The 16,742-nt window shown below is 46.5% G+C and overlaps 1 protein-coding gene across 2 annotated transcripts in view; it reads left to right on the top strand.

Annotated features, from left to right (window-relative positions):
• The window catches only part of CASKIN2 (CASK interacting protein 2), a 277,560-nt gene that overhangs the window by 134,052 nt on the left and 126,766 nt on the right, over positions 1-16,742 (top strand). For both annotated transcript variants that reach the window (XM_078654526.1, XM_078654527.1), the window contains 2 exons: positions 14,912-15,009; positions 16,488-16,633. In XM_078654526.1, coding sequence (XP_078510652.1) covers positions 14,912-15,009; positions 16,488-16,633 — 244 coding nt within the window. The remainder of the gene's footprint in view (positions 1-14,911; positions 15,010-16,487; positions 16,634-16,742) is intronic.

Below are 16,742 nucleotides of genomic sequence, written 5' to 3'. Positions count from 1 at the left end.
AAGGCCTTCTATTGAGAAAAGAACTACCTCGAGTCTCTTCACCACCTTCAAAGGCTCGACTATTCCCCAGTTTCTCCTCCTCAGGAATTTCCAGTGGGTGCAAGAATTCTGCGGTTCGTCGAGAAACTACAAACCTCTGGAACAGATCAATGGTTCTGGTATATTATAAGAGAATGATATTCTCTAGAATTCTGGTGCAGACCACTGAAGAGACTTTCAAAGCAACTCCTCTACCCTTTTCTTATGTCAAACAGAAAGCTATTTAATAGAATAAAGTCTTGTTTACAGAAACATGCAGTTACTCCTGTACTCGTATTCAATAGAATGAAGGATTGTACCTAATATTATTGCTTATAAAGAAGTCAGAGATGTCCAGCCAATTGTGGCTTGAAATAAATTCCTTCAACAAATACTGTTCAAGATGACAGTGCTGTAGAGTAATTTGTCTCTATATATGCAGCACTTCCTAATGATGCAAAAGTCTAAGGGATGTCTATCCCATTCCAATCCTTAGGGAGCTTCAAAGATATTTTTTATGGTGGAAGAACAGCATTTCCAGTTTCAGATTCTTCCCTTTGGTTTATCTTCGGCTTCTAGGATTTTCAAAAAGGTTTTAGCTCCATTGGTTGCAGAGTTCCATTCTTGAGAAATGTGCCTATTTCCTTACCCAGATGACTGACTTATCACCATCTCTTCTCTTTCCAGTGCCAGCATGTAGATACTGGAGGTCTGCAGATTTCATGAGGAACATATTCCTTCTAAATTAGAGAAACTTCTGCTCCGACCATTGCACAACTTATCCTTTATTGGCTATCAGTTCAGAACGGACATAGGAATGGCATTCCTACTAGAGAAAAGAATAACAATACTTCAGAATAATCTACTGACTTTGATACAGAAAGAAGCAATTCCAGCACACGAGTAGTTAAGCTGCAGGGATAGAAGCCAGCAGCTGCTCTTTTAGTCCTTTGGACCCGTCATCATTTAATGCCTCTGGAAAATTTAATTCTATCCAATTGGGCACCAGCTACTCAGTATTACAACACAGTTCTAAAGATGTCCCCTCTTCTAAACAATTCCTTGGGATGGCTGCTTCGGGAGGAGAATCTCCTTTGAGGACTTTCCCTAGATCCCTGTGTTTATACAATACTCACAACGGATTACAGTCTGAGAGGTTGCAAAGTGACTTTGGAGTATCTCTTGGCTCATGGACTTGAGAGGCTGAGCAGTCATCCAACTGGAGAGATCTTCATGCAGTATTAAGGGTGTTAAACTGTTTCATACCTCCCATATATCAGCAGCATGTTTTCGAGAGAACAGACCATGGGTTAGCAAGGAGCTATATAAATCACCAGGAGAATAAGATCTCCAGCTTTATCCAAGATACCCAGGGAAATATTCCAATGAGAAGAGTTGCATCTTCTGTGTCTCTTGGGCATATTTCTTCCAAATTCCTTCAACTGACCCCTATTGTTTCAGGCAGTATTCCATTAGATTTGTTTCAGATAGGAAGTTCTATTAATATATGAATTTGCCTTCTCCAAAGATGTCCTCTTTCCTCTAATTTGCTAGACCATGTCTTCAACCCTGAGGAGTGGATTCAATATAGTGGCCACATGGTCTGCTTTATGCCTTTTCGCCAATACCTCTCATTCCCTGAGTCATATTGAAGATCCAGTGTTATGGAGCCCAGACAATACTGTTTGCTCCTATGTGGCCTAGGCGATCTTGGTACCCACATCTTCTACTGCCGGTGGAAAACCCTCCTTTGTTCTCCGTTAAGTTATCCCCTATCTTGCGTCCGAGGCATCTTTGCCTAGGGTCCTGGAGATTGAGTGGGCAAGGTCTCCCAACTGTTGGGTTGTTTGTGGTAAATAGTTCTATGTATTTTCCCTCTCTACCACTGCATCAGAATGTCCTGTGACATCATGGAATGTTAAGTGCCTGACTCTAACTAGAGAGTCAGTTGGTCATCTCAGGCTGAGGAGCTGGAAGCTCTCTCCTGGTGGGGTTTATACTTATATCTTACTATCCTGTAACCTGCCACCTACCTACCTGTCAATAAAGAGGGATCTTATACTACAACTGGACTACGCATCATTCATTGTGTACCACAATTTGGCGACGTTTTTTTTGGATTAATCTACGCTGCAAAGAAGGAAAAATGGAACCCAGCTATAAAGAAACCAAGGACTGTCCTAAATTCAAGTAAGTCGATTTCCTGGAGATCAGAGTAACGCCCAGTAAACCCCACCAGTGTCCTTTTCAACTTGGGACAGCCTGCACCCTGGGCGTCTGTTTTGTGAAGGAACAAACTGCCATCCTGCTGTCATCTGGAGATTGTATGCCTCCAGCTTTAAAAGCGTGTGTGACCCAGCTGGCCTGATCAACCTGTTGTGTCTCTATTGCTTTTACACCTTGACAGTTCGCCCTCGCTACATTTCACTGTGGGACTTGTGAGACAGTTGTGTTCTCCCACGTGTGAATTTTTGCCTTCATGGACGCGCCGGGCGCAAGCAGTACTCCCTTCACAACAGCCAGCACTGTTCTTCATGTGTCTGCTCACAACTTCTAAGACTTTTAGCGTCTGCAAACAGCGTGTATGGAACTTTTTGCAGTGAGAGGGGACACATTTGAGATGTTATCTGTACTTTTATTTTAGTTCTACTTTGAGGCGGTTGAGCTCCTACAAGTTAATAGATCAACTGCCATGGCGCGCACACATTCTTACCTACCTAGTGGAGCTAGCGTCTTGCCCTGTGTGACGTCTTCCCCTCTGCCGCTGTCTCCTCCTTGGCGTCTCTGGACAGCGCATCTTCGCCGTGAGCCTTCCGGCACTAACGTGACGACGTGCCTCCATTTTGTTTGCTTTTACTGCGCAAGTCCACGCAGTATGTGCTGGATCGTTTGCTCCTGTCAGCCGTCAGCTTTGTTGTTATCTCATGGTCCGCTCCAGTCTGCCTCCTGTGCATATCGTCCGATAACTACTTCACCGAACGGTTGAGCATCAGCAGCTTTTCACCGGATGGCTGAACATCAACAAGGTTTGCTTTCGGAGTCCTACCGAGAATGTTTCCCTTTTAGTGTCTTCCTCCATATTATTCAACATTCTCGGCACATTTGGAACTTATCACTTACAAGAGGAGTTCCTTACTGGGACTCGGATGTGACATTAAATTCGTGACTCTTATTACGTTTTAAACATCTCCATCTTGATGTTTTTTAAGTTTCATCTACATCACCTATTGCATGTGACTCTTACCATTTTCAAGAGGGCGTGTTTACAAGAATCTGGGGATTGTGAATGTTCCACCTTTAGATGAACTCTTGGTTAGAGGTTGCCTCTAATATCAGAACTTTTGTACAATCCTAGCTAAGAAGACCTCGGGTGAGATATCGCTCACCGGAGCTAAATTCTTTTGTTTATTCTTATGCTTATGCTTAAACTTATTTGTTTTTCAGTGTATGTTGTGGGTTAGTGTGTGTGTTGAGCATAATGGATTGTTATATTTATTTATTTGAGAGATTGTGGTATGTCAGTGGTCGATTTATGCTGTACACTACCATCTGTGTTTGGTTCCTAAGGCAATGTTTTAACCCTAAAGTGTACCCTTATTTAGGGGAGGGTCTGTGGCCAGTCAATGCCATACTTTGAAACTAGGGCGATGTTGTACTTTATGGTGTACCCTTTAAATATATAGGGGATGTTGTGGTTTTAGTCTCACAGGGTGGGTATCCTGTGTTTCACCCTGCTTGGGCGGCTAGGGTGTTTGTGTCTTATCTTACTCCATCCATGTACGTAGAGTTAGTACTTATGGTGTACCCTTACTTAAGGGAGGTTATGGGGTTATGGTGCCAGTCAGTACCTACAATTAGTTTCCTAGGGTCTTGTTGTCACTCTTTGGAGAAGTTACGTTGCGCACTTTCACGTGGTGTACCCTTTTATTAGGAGAGGTAGTCTGCATGTAACTAGTTTGTTAGAAAATTTCAAAGATTAGTATCTTTGTGTACCCTTTTTTGGGGAAGGTGGTGTGCGTTGTCAGCGCCGCCAATTAGTGATGTTATCTTGAACAATTCCTACATTGTTCAATGGTGTACCCTTTTGTTAGGGGAGGTTATCTGCATTGGTCTAATTTGCATCACTCTGTGTGGGTAGTTGAGGTGCGTTGTCAGCGCTACCTTTTTGGTGTAGTTGTGCCACTTTAGTGTGGCTACTGTCTACTTTGTTCCAGGGGTGTTAAGTTCCTCTGGTGTTCCCTTTCCTGGGAAGTTTTTTTTTGTTCCACGGTTTTAAGGTTGCCTTTCTATGTGTACCCTTTATGGGGAAGTTGTCAGTGCATATCATGCACTAGTCTCTTTTGCAAGGCATTCCTTTTCTGTGTAGGTTGCTATGTTCTTTTCATTGTGCTTATTTCCATCTGCACTGATTTTGTCATTAAGTTGTTACACTCTGCTTGATTTGCTAGGATCGCTACCTTGTTTATTAAGGAGGGTGGATGGGCATGTTATGTAATTTGCATTTAATTCATCTGTGCATCTTATGTTTATCTTTCTACATGCCTCTTTTTATTGTTCTTTGTTTCTGCTTTCATGCTTGAATTTCCTGCTTTTTAAATCTTTTACTAGCTCTGAGGTCTACAGTCTCCTCTGAATCCTTCTGCTCCGTCTTGACTTCTTTCTTGCTGTTGTTTGTTAACGGAAGAGGATGTGTGGTAAATAGTTCTATGTATTTTCCCTCTCTACCACTGCATCAGAATGTCCTGTGACATCATGGAATGTTAAGTGCCTGACTCTAACTAGAGAGTCAGTTGGTCATCTCAGGCTGAGGAGCTGGAAGCTCTCTCCTGGTGGGGTTTATACTTATATCTTACTATTCTGTAACTTGCCACCTACCTACCTGTCAATAAAGAGGGATCTTATACTACAACTGGACTACGCATCATTCATTGTGTACCACATTGTTCCTATGAAAAACATTACTCAATTTACAGATTGGTGTTTTAGAAGTTAACATCCTAGAACCCTGAATTGATATAAAGCTTTTAAATTTCCTGAGCGACAGTTTCCAATTAGGATTGACGTAGTCAACTCTGAGAATCTTTGGTCTATGTCTGAGCCTTTAAGGCACCTTGGTGAGATTTGTCAACTGTCATTCTTTTATTTTTTCAACTGTTAAGGGTATTTTCTAATTGTAGACCTTTTATTTTTCCTCTCATGCCTTTATGGGGGTTGTCTTTGATATTGAGAGACTTACAGAAGGTCTTTTGAACCACTCAGCTTGGTGTTATTGAATTCTGATTGCAAAGGTTGTTCTCATGGTGGCTATCTCCTCAGCTGGAAGCATGTGAGAGCTTAAGATAGAGGGATCTTTCGAATTTGCACTTTTTAGGCCAAAGGTTTCTTTTTTTTATGTGCTTATACAACAGGAATTAGTTATTTGTGTTTTATGTTCTAATCCCTCAACTCCTGAAGAGATACTGCACCCATACCCTAGATGTCCACTAGGCATTATCTATGTGTCTTGAGTGTATTTCTTACTTCTGCAATTCAAATGACTTTTGTAACATGTGGCACTTCTAAGAAGGGGTTCGACTTGCAATAGGTACTTTACATCATTGGATACAATTGCATCAACCTATATCAGGGGTGCTTTATTGAATATGGGAATGGCTACATCTTGGGCAGAGACATGAGGATTTTGGATTAAAAATGTATCTTGAGCAGCAGATTGGGGTGTATCAAACACATTCATTGAACATAAGCTATGCGTGGGGTGTGAAAACACTAGTCCTCTGGTAAAGTTGTAATAATTGCTGGGTTTCTTCATTACTTTGAGTCATACCTTCCTACTCCCAGTCCCAAGAATCACTTCCTCCTATAGAGGTCCCCCTTAATTTTAAGTTTGGTACTCCGAAAGTACCTTGGATCATAGAGGAAGTTATTGGGTAGAAGGGAAGATGTAAAACAATCACAGACATAGAAAATGAACTAATTAAAGGGAGGACTGTCTCTGGGGAAAGACCAAAAGTGAAAAGGCAAGAAGCTAGGACTCGTAATAATGAAGATTACTGGTAAGTAAGAGAAATATCCTATTTACAACACCATAAAACATTTTAAAATGTAAATAGGGGATAACAAATATTAATGCTAAGAGGGGTAGAGGTGATCATATGTGCAGTATTGGCATCAATACTCTTTTAAAAAGTGCTCATTAGTAATAAAATCCCATTAGTCACTAATTAGTTTTTGGACATACAAATAAGTCTGAACAGCCGAACAGGCAGATGTGGTCAATTTATGTAATCCCAGTCTAGAATCCTCGATCTTTTGGTAATCATACTTCATTAGTTCTAGAGTTTCTGGTGATTTAGAGCTGATTTCAGATAAAATCTAATGTGGAGTGGTAGTAGATTTCTGATGGGTAGTTCTAACTGCAGATTTCTCACCTTTAAAATGTATCCAGGCCCCAGACTGGATCTGGAAGATTTAAACCGTATTTACTCCTGTACACTGATAGATGGCGCCATGATGCCCTGCGTTAACTTTGTTCACCTTGGAAGTGTTGATGGAGCTGCATTTAAACACCATCCCTGCATATCGATGTCTGTTACTTTCTTTCCACGTCTTGGTATGTGGATCCAGAGTTTGCTTCTAATTTTCCGTGCCAGTTGATGAGTTTGGGGCTTATCCCTTTCCCACTGAAAGCTACAGGGTTTTAGTCTTGTAGGGACTGTCACAAATATATTTCTTGTGGGAGACTCTGACGGCAATTCGGAAATGTGATGTTATACTTTGCCAAGCACCAAAAGAATGAATGGAAGTCCCGCTGGAAGTCGGGGGCGCAGCCCCCCTCCTGCTTTCAGAGCTGTTCCTGGGACAGGTCTTTCTCATGGTCCAAGCCTTCTAGTAAGTTGAAGCAGAAGCACAAGAACGCTTAATTGGATTCATCCCAGTCCTGCCACTCTCCGCCTTAGAAGTCAATTTGCAAGGATATCAGTCAGGGAGCCTCCTGGCTTACGCCTGTTTACTCACCGAAGAGTTGAATCCTCAGCTGATCCCGATGTAATCCAAGCTACTGGAGCTATACAGTTTGATGCTGTTTGTGCCTCATTAACCACTCTCTGGTCCAACGTCGGCACCGCTTTCCAATGCAGCACTAAATCCAAGCTGGCCCCTTTGACATTGTTCCTTCCGACTCCGCACCCAACTTGTCTGTGCCCCGACCGAGGTCTCATCCTGAAGTCCTACCACTGCAACCGGATCCAGTCCAATCCGATTCTGACAGACCCATGCCTTTGCCTTGGAGCCGCACTACAGTACTCCAATAACTTTTCAGTTCAGCATCTGATCAGAGTCAATCAGCCTTTAGAAATGACAGTAGAGGTGATGCAGCACTCTACTCCAGAAAGTTTGGTGATTCAGGCTTCCAAAAATAGGAAGAACCCCCAGTTCTTTCCCTATGACTCCAGAGTCAAAACGAATCAAGATATTTGCGAAGCAGACGTTTTCCTCTGCCAGCTTTGCCTTCTGGTCAGTTAGTGCCAGATGTTTGCTGGGGAGATATTCCCACACTTTATGGAATATGATTGGCGTGATCTTGCTTACGGTTGCTGAAGAATTTCAGGCCAACCCGGGCTCAAGCCATCCAGGATGGTCAGGATGAAAGAAATGTATATTATCCGTTCTTGAATGGACACTGGTGGTGGATGCACCGCTGCTGGGACTGGAAGGTCATCTCAAAGAGGTGGAGATCAGAAGACTCTGATCTTCTGCAGAGATCTATCTTCACATCAACCTGTTGGAGTTGTAGGTCATTTGACTGGTGCTGAAAGCCTTCCTAACATCCATCAAAGGGAGACTTGATCAGCTTTTCACGGACACCACCACCTCCAGGTGGTACTGCAACAAGTAGGGCTGGGTGGGCTCCAGGGTCCTCTGCACTGCATCGCCGGAGCTGTCTGGAGCATCATGGCATTTCCCTGGCCTTAATCCACCTGATGGGATCTTTGAACACCAGGGTGGATGAACTCAGCCTGCGGTACCTGGCAATCACAAATGCTGGTTACAGCCCCGAGGTAGCACCTGGCATTTTCCAGTAATGGTCAGAATCCTGGCTAGACCTTTTCGCCACCTCCGAGAACCCACAGTGTCAAAACCTTTGCATGCTGGAGTTTCTGAGATGGCTCTCTTTTTAAGACTCATTCTGAATAGAGCAGAGCCTTTTGGCTTTTCCGCCGCTACCTTCCGCAGTGAGTTCTGAAGATAAGGAACAACTGGGCTCAAGTCATCCTTGGGGCTGTAGATTGGGCAAGGAGTGTGTGGTACCCGGAACTTCTGGTCATAAGTATCTGTCCTCCAGTCAGGCTACTGCTTCAGGAGGATCACCAGTTGAAGCAGTAGGGCAGGGTCCTGCACTTGAACTGCAGTCTACACCTCCATGTATGGAAATTGAGAGGCAGCAGTGGACTAGGTTTGATTTTTACTCCTGAAGTTGTGGATGTCATTCCCACTGCTAGGAGTCTCTCTACAGAGTCTGTGTACACCAGGCAATGTTGCAAGTTTGTAGCCTAGTGCGGCACCCACAATACTGACCAGTTACAGGCCAATCTATCAGATGTCTTGTTTGTTTCATCTCTGGTCCAGCAAGGACTTATAGTGTGCACAGTTAAAGATTATTTGTCAACTCCTTTGACCTTGTTTACGTTTACAGACCAGCCATCGTTGTTCAAATCACTTGTTGTGATGAGGTTTCCTAAAGTTTGACCCATTTGTTTCCGCCGAAAGCCTTTGTGATTCAACGGTGGGAACCTTAATTTGGGCCAAGATTTCCTCATGTGCACGCCATTCAAACCAATGCACAAGTGCCCATTATATTTCCTGACTTGGAAAATGGTGTTTCTGGTCACAGTAATTTCGTCGAGTCACATGAGTGAACTCTAAAGGTGGTGTAAGGTGGCAGCATTAAGAGAGCTTAAAGTTGTTGAGGACCAGGGCAGCCTTTTTGCCTGAAGTTATGTTTCCCCTAACATTAGGCTGTCCATCACTCTCCCAACATTCTTTGCGCCTCCTCATCCCTCTAAAGAGCAGGAGAGGCTCCATCAGCTGGACCCCTTTTAAATCGATCGTACCAAAGATCGTTGGGTGGATGATCAGCTTTGTGCGTTTTTTTGGTGCAAAGAAATGCAAGGCAGTGCAAAACAAGTCCTTTGTCAAGTTGGATAACACATGCATTAAAATCTGCTACACAATGGCCAAAAAACACTCCTCAAGGATTGTGGGCCCATTCTGCTAGGGCCGTGGTTGCTAACACTACGGCACGCATGGGGAGTGCATGTCCTTGACATGTCAGGCTGTGACATGGGTGTCAGTACACATATTCACAAAACGCTACTGCCTTGATCACCTGGTCTGATAGTAAAGGCATAGTGCCTACTTAGACTTGCTGGACTTTTTGGTCTGAGGCATTCCACATATCCACCCCCTCAGGAGGTACTGCTTTGGTATGTATTAAGGTGAAGAATGGACTCTTTTTCCATCTAAAAAGGCCCCATGTTAGAGATATGTATACTGAAACCTCTGCTGATTGTTGGGCTCTGCATCCAAGGGCATGGACCGAGTCAAGAAATAAACAAACTAACGTAGATGCCAAGGGTGACGCTTTTATATGCCTTCATCAAGGGCGGCTCTAGGCGGCCCTGGGCAGGGAGCGTAGATAGGGGGCCTCCAGAAGAACGGAGGCCAGTGAAGAGGGGGGGGTCAGGGTGTTTGGAAGTGGAACCGAGCCGGAGGCCGCCAAATCCCTGCCAGGGGCCGCAACGCAAATATGTATCCATCCTCAGAGGATTATTATATTAAGGAGAAATATTGGCGTGGCGGCCCCTAGGGTTTGGCTGCCCTGTGCAGGTGCACAGCTTGCACATGCCTAAGGCCGCCCGCCCCTGCCTTCATCATCCCTTCTGGGCAGAACAAAGCCGGCGTGAATCCGCATGGGGCCACCTGCTGGTGCACGGTAGAGATGCTGTTTAAATCTTCTGGATTTAGCTAGGCGCCTGGGGATATTCTGAAGGTGCAGATTCAGTGGTTAGAGTATCCACCAGAAAGAGCATCAACAAAGGCTAGTAATTGGTTCATGTAGTAAGCAATGTTGTTTATAATGCAAAGCACTAGCTTCTCTTACTGCTTGTTCAAGAGTTTCATGAAACTATCTGATTTTTTTTTCATCATATCTTTACCGATTTCAAGATATATTAGGGTAGTATGCACTAATTTGGTGTATTACGAGCCCCTTATTCTTGCTATTTACGAATTCAAGAAAAATAAGTCTATGCATCGAATCCCAATCCGCTTTATTTAAGCAGAGTTAGGAATTACCTATCTTGGAGTGTAACTTTGATTCAGTGCTGTAAATACCAGTTTCAGGCGTGCAGCTACTACATTAGTAGACTTTCATACTGAAGAATAACAGCTTGCCTTGGATGCCAATATAGTTTATGCACCTCTAGTGTTTTTGCAGTTTGTGGCTAGGGTGGCCCTTCCTTTTGATACTCATGTTCTCTCTGCCTTTGCTACACTTGACACTCTCCTTCTGAGCACGTGGTCCCTTGTTCTCTGTTTTGCTGTCTCTCTGTCCCTTGTACTCTCTTCCTGCCAGTGGTATTTTTTGGGTGTGCCCAGCAGCCTCAGTTACATAGAATGAGCCCCATCGGCCTCGGCTTCCATGCCTGCTTGTAACCCAATTTGAGGACGCAAACCCTGGACAGAAATGAAAAGAAATTCTGGCAGCAGAGAAAGGGTATGAAGAGGGACCCAGACCGTGAACAGTGGGTGCATTCATTTGGTATGCCTGATTGATCTGTGAGCTGGCATCATTGTGGCACTGGACTGCCATGGTGTGCTCGTGTGTGCAGCCAGTGGGCACAATTGGAACTCCACCAAATTATGCTTGGAATTTCCAATGGAGTTTGGCTCATCTCTGCCCAGCACGATATTACTTTGGAAAAACAAGACAGTCCCATGGTATGCCATTGTTTGCCCGAGGTTGGCATTATGCATTCACACGTATGTTTACATACGTAAGTATGTGATAAATGCTGGATTCACTTGGAAGCTTTCCACTATTAAAGCTCAGTCGAGGGCCGGGTTCCAAACTTTGCCACCACTGTGCTGGTGGCCTTGCGCCTTGAAATGAATAACTGAGTCCCTCTGGGTGCTATCGTCTACCTCCATCAGACATTTACTCAGAACGAGAGAGAAAAACACAAAAGGGGGACAGAAGGAGGGAGAGAAATATGGACAACAGTGACCAAGAAAGAAAGCACGGATGAAGAACGTGAAAAAGTGAGATAAAGGGGCAGGGAGATACTGGTGGTGGATGAGAGACATGAGGTGGAATTAAGACTATGCAGCCTTGGCCTTCGCACCCCCAACATCCAATGCGCTGGCAGCGAGCCTCTGAGCAAAACTTCGGGCACTTTTGCAAATTCAGCACTAGCCTTCCCTCCCCTCCTCTCCCTCACCAAGGTTGTAAGGTGGCCATGTCACCAGGCAGAATTAAAATGCAACCTATCAATCAATCAATCAAGTAATTTGTAAAGCGCGCTACCTACCCGCTAGGGTCTCAAGGCGCTGGGGCGGAGGGCGGGGGGGGAGACTGCAGTCAGTGGTCGAAGAGCCAGGTCTTGAGCAGTCTTCTGAATGCCGGGAGGTCTGTAGTCTGTCGTAGGTGGAGGGGGAGGGCGTTCCAGGTCTTGGCGGAGCGGTGGGAGAAGGATCTGTCGCCGGAGGTGGTTCTGTGGATGCGCGGGACGGCGGCCAGGGAAAGGTCGGCGGAGCAGAGTTTCCTGTTGGGTGCGTAGAAGGAGAGTCTGCTGTTGAGCTAGGCTGGGCCGGTCTTGTGGAGTGCTTTGTGTGCGTGGATCATGAGTTTGAAGGTGATTCTTTTGCAGACGGGGAGCCAATGCAGGTCTCTCAGGTGGGGGGTGATGTGGTCTCTGTGAGGGACTTCTAGGACCAGGCGTGCGGAGGCGTTCTGGATTCTTTGGAGTCTGCTGATGAGTTTGGCCGGGGCTCCGGCGTAGAGGGCGTTTCCGTAGTCGAGTCGGCTGCTGATGAGGGTGTGGGTGACTGTTTTCCGAGTGTTCGTTCGGATCCATTTGTAGATCTTGCGGAGCTACGGAGGGTGCGGAAGCTTGAGGAGGAGACTGCGTTGACTTGGTTGGTCATGCTGAGCGTGGAGTCGAGGATGATCCCTAGGTTGCGTGCGTGGTTGGTCGGTGTTGGGGGTGTTCCCAGGGAAGGAGGGCACCATGAGTCGTCCCACGCCGATGGGTTGGGCCCAAGGATGAGGATCTCCGTCTTGTCCGAGTTCAATTTGAGCCGGCTTGCCTCCATCCAGTCGGCGATGGCCTTCATCCCCTGGTGCAGGTTGGATTTGGCGAGGAGGGGGTCCTTGGTGAGGGAGAGGATCAGCTGGGTGTCAGCGTAGGAGATTATGTAGAGGTCGTGAAGTCTGGCGATGCGGGCGAGGGGGGCCATGTAGACGTTGAACAGCGTCGGGCTGAGGGAAGATCCCTGAGGGACGCCGCAGATGGTTTTGGTAGTTCTGGATTGGTACGGGGGAGGAGGACTCTCTGCGTTCTGCCGGTGAGGAAGGAGGTGGTCCAGTCCAGGGCCTTGTCACGGATCCCAGCGACGTAGAGGCATGTGCGGAGAGTGTGGTGGCAGACGGTGTCGAAAGCGGCGGAGAGGTCCAGGAGAATGAGGGCTGCTGTCTCGCCGTTGTCGAGGAGGATTCTGATGTCGTCTGTGGCGGCGATGAGGGCGGCTTCGGTGCTGTGGTTGCTGCGAAAGCCAGACTGGAACGGGTCCAAGATGTTGTTGTCTTCTATGTAGCGGGTGAGCTGGGTGTTGACGGTCTTTTCAATGACTTTCGCTGGCAACGGAAGCAGGGAGATTGGCCGGAAGTTCTTGATGTCGCTCGGGTCCACCTTGGGTTTCTTCAGGAGGGCGTTGATCTCGGCGTGCTTCTAGCTCTCAGGGAAAGTGGCGGTTTCGAAGGAGAGGTCGATGATGTTGCACAGGTGGGGTGCGATGAGGCTGTTGGCTTTGTTGGCGATGTGGTGGGGGAGAGGGTCCGAAGGGGCGCCTGAGTGGATGGTGCTCATGGTCTCGATTATGTCTTCGGTGCGCACGTTGGTCTATGTGGTCAGAAGGTCGTGGTCGGTGGGGTTGGGTGTGCTTGTCGTGGTGGGGTGCGTTGGGTTGATCTGAGTGTTGAAGCTGTTGTGGATGTCGGTGATCTTGTGGTGGAAGAAGGCGGCGAGGGTGTCGCACAGAGCTTGCGACGGCGGGATGTCGTTGGTGCAGGAGCTGGGATTGGAGAATTCTTTCACGATGTTGAAGAGCTCTTTGCTGTTGTGGGCGTTGTTGTCGAGGCGGTCTGTGAATGAGGCTCTTTTGGTTGTTCTGATGAGGTGGTGAACCTACTAGTTAAAGCGTTGGTCCGAGGTCCCCATAGCTTTCCATGTGATATTAGGAAGGACTGACTGGAAAAGTCTGCGGTTTGGCATGATTTTGAGTCTTCCACCTCTTGATCGCTAGTTCAGTTCCAGGCAGTGTCCATGATGATGAAGTTATCACACTTCAGTGGTTAACTAGGTATCCAGTGTGAAGTAAGCTGCTCATCTGTGCCCATTTGCTGGGGAGCTGTGCCCATGTGACGGAAAACCTACTGCACGTTGGCATACATGAGCACCCTTTTTGGCAGCATCAAGTATTGAAAAGGCCAAGGATTGAACCTTGTGATCTTGTTTGGAGATGTACACTTTCCGTTGGCTGTGTGAGAAACTTGGCACTACTTCAGTGCATTATTCATGCAGAAAAGGTTTTCACCAAAATCATTACGTGTCTCGGTTGACCAAGAATACCAGCTTAAATTCCTCAAGAAGTAGGGGAATGTTTGCCCTAAAATTATAGACCTGGCTTGTGAGCTGAACCATCTTGGAAGGTGGAAGAGCTCCTGGGGGGTGGCTCCAGATATGGTTGGTCCATACATGCTAGATAACGTGAAAGAAATCCATAAGAAACTAAAGCTACTCCCCCTGGATACGAATTGTTGTACTTGCCGGAAAAATGCCACAAAGGGGTGCGTCATTGATGCTCTTTGTACAGAATAGAACAATTTCAACGGTAAGTAATCTTCAACTGACACAAGAGCCGCAAATGCTTTCAGTTGAACGTGTGTGTAATTCAGTAACTGCCTGAAAGGGGAGAACGGTTATTCTTGAGGGCATGGCACCTAGTTCGCAATGTTTATTTCTCTTTAGTTTTGGACGGTGGCTGCCATTATTTAGATCACATGTGTCAAGGCGGCTGGGTTTTGGCCGAGGGTAAAGACGTTTTGCACCACCACTGATCTGTTCAAGGGCAAAATGAGCCCTAGTTGTGTTGCAGGCCCTCTGCTTGAAAGTGCTTTGTATCTTTCAAGGAGTACAGGAAGCGCTACATAAATACAAATACCACAGCCTGCTGAACCACCATGTTCTCCTTTGAACTCAGTAAATGGTACGGTCTTCTAAAATGAGTACAGAAAGAGGGTGAAAGGATGGGCAAAAGAGATGTCTCTTTCCTGGCATCTGAGGTGGGAGGCCAGCGAGCACTATGGGGACACTAGTATCTTACTACTGGTGTTAAGGCATCAAACCGGGTTGGTTGGTGGTTGGGGAGGAATTTAAGCTGATATTCTTGTCAACCGAGACAGTAGACACCAGGCTTAAGGTGACTCTGAGTTCAGGAGGATGAAGGTACCAAATGTAAGATGGTGGATTAGCACAGGGCTTTGGTTTTCTTGTGTGGTGTGGTTGAAGTCACTCCCTTGCTCTACATAGTTCTAACACTTGGATTCTCTGCACAGGTTCTCGGCGCTGCATCACGCAGCCCTCAGCGGTAGCTCTGAGCTGGTCTCATTGCTGTTGGAGACGCAGGCGGCGGTGGACATCAAGGATGGCAATGGTAGGAGTAGTGCATTCCGAAACCAGTTGTTTCCCATTCCAAAATCAGCCTGGCCACAGTGTTCCTTTCTTGATGCCCCGCGTAGCCAGAGAGCATTTCCATTCCCGCCTGTCGCACCATCTCCATGATGGTCCTGTTCTGTTCTCGCCTGTCTTCTTAATTCACACACAGGACTACCATGGCTAGCTTTGGCTAACCACATGGTGGCATCTTTTCCACCAGCATTCCTAGCCACACTATACTCCCATTCACGACTTTATCACTTACTCCACAGACTTCCCAGTTGCATCTCTTCCTCCATCCACAACGTTTTTGCATTACTACCCCTTTCCCCGACAACTTAGTATCCCCATTCCCAACTCCATATCCACACGACATTCCCAGTCCTGTGTCTCCCCCAGCCACAACCTTCCCACTCGCAACCCCCATATCTCCCCCACACAGTGACCTCTCGCTATACATACAGCTTTTATATTACAGCCTCTCCCTCTAACAGTTTGGTTTTCCAATTCCCAAATGTTTCCTTCTGATACTCCTCGTTCGTCTTGTCTACCAAATCACAGTATTTCCATTGGCTACTCTGGTCACTCGCCACGCAGTGGCCTACCTCAAATTGTATTTCCATTCCCCCTGCTTTCCTCAGCCATGTGATCTTCCAGTTTCCCATGTCTCACCAGTTAGGTGGAGTTTAGAGTCTCACCAGTCTCCTGGTATTCTCATTCTAGTCTTCTGAACCACATGGTATTCCCTTTATATCGGTCTCCTGACCTTCATGATATTTCCCATTGCAGCTCCTTCCTCCACATGATGTTCCCATTTAAGGTGTCTCCTCGCTCTGTTTCTCCTAGCCTCGCACTATTTCTTTTCTACCCTTTCTCCTTGGATACAGCCTGTCCCCAGTCATGCCCATCCTTTATACCTCCCCCAACCATATGGGTTTACCATAATGATTGTTGCCAAAGAATACAGACGGGGTGCTCCCATTCCCAACTCGCCCCAAAGACCAGTGTTCCCGATCTGACCTCTTTGCAGAGACCAGAATTCTAGATTTCTACTCTCTTCAGTGACCCTTATATCTGATCCCACCCCTTCACAGAGAACAGTATTCTCATCTCTCTCCAGAGACTAACATTCCTGATCTCCCCGGCTAGCTTTCCGCATTCCACCTCACCTTAGACGAGCATTCCCATTGTCACCTCTCTAAAAGGATAAGTATTCCAGATCCTACCTCTTTCCAGAGACCAGTATTCCCAATCCCACCTCTCTCAAAGGACCAGGATTCTCATTCTCGCCCCTCTTCAGAGTCCACTATTCCAGATCTCCTCTGTAAAGTGCAGAGAATTCTGAGTTATGTCTCTCTGCACGTATGCCGCCTTGCTAGTCCTGTGTTCAGCCTCTTCACCATAACCTGGAAACAATGAGAGGGTGCTGTCAGGAGCACTGGTTGTATTGTAAATAAGGTATCTTTACCCCCACAGGAATGCGTCCTCTGCACTATGCCGCATGGCAGGGAAAACCAGAGCCTGTGCGCCTTCTGCTTCGTGCCTCGGCTAATGTCAACATGGCCTCCCAGGATGGCCAGATCCCCCTGCACCTGGCCGCGCAGTACGGGCACTACGAAGTGGTGAGTAGAGGGTTGCATGGGAAAAGAAGGAATGGTTAAAAGAGGGAAAGATGGCGGGGGGGGAAGTATGGGTAGCCTGCTGGCCATGATTGCTTCAGCATCTCATCTG

Source organism: Lissotriton helveticus, chromosome 7 (assembly GCF_964261635.1).
Source record: "Lissotriton helveticus chromosome 7, aLisHel1.1, whole genome shotgun sequence".
NCBI classification, from domain to species: domain Eukaryota; kingdom Metazoa; phylum Chordata; class Amphibia; order Caudata; family Salamandridae; genus Lissotriton; species Lissotriton helveticus.
Note: the sequence above shows the minus strand (reverse complement) of the source record. Positions and strands in the feature narration are given on the sequence as shown.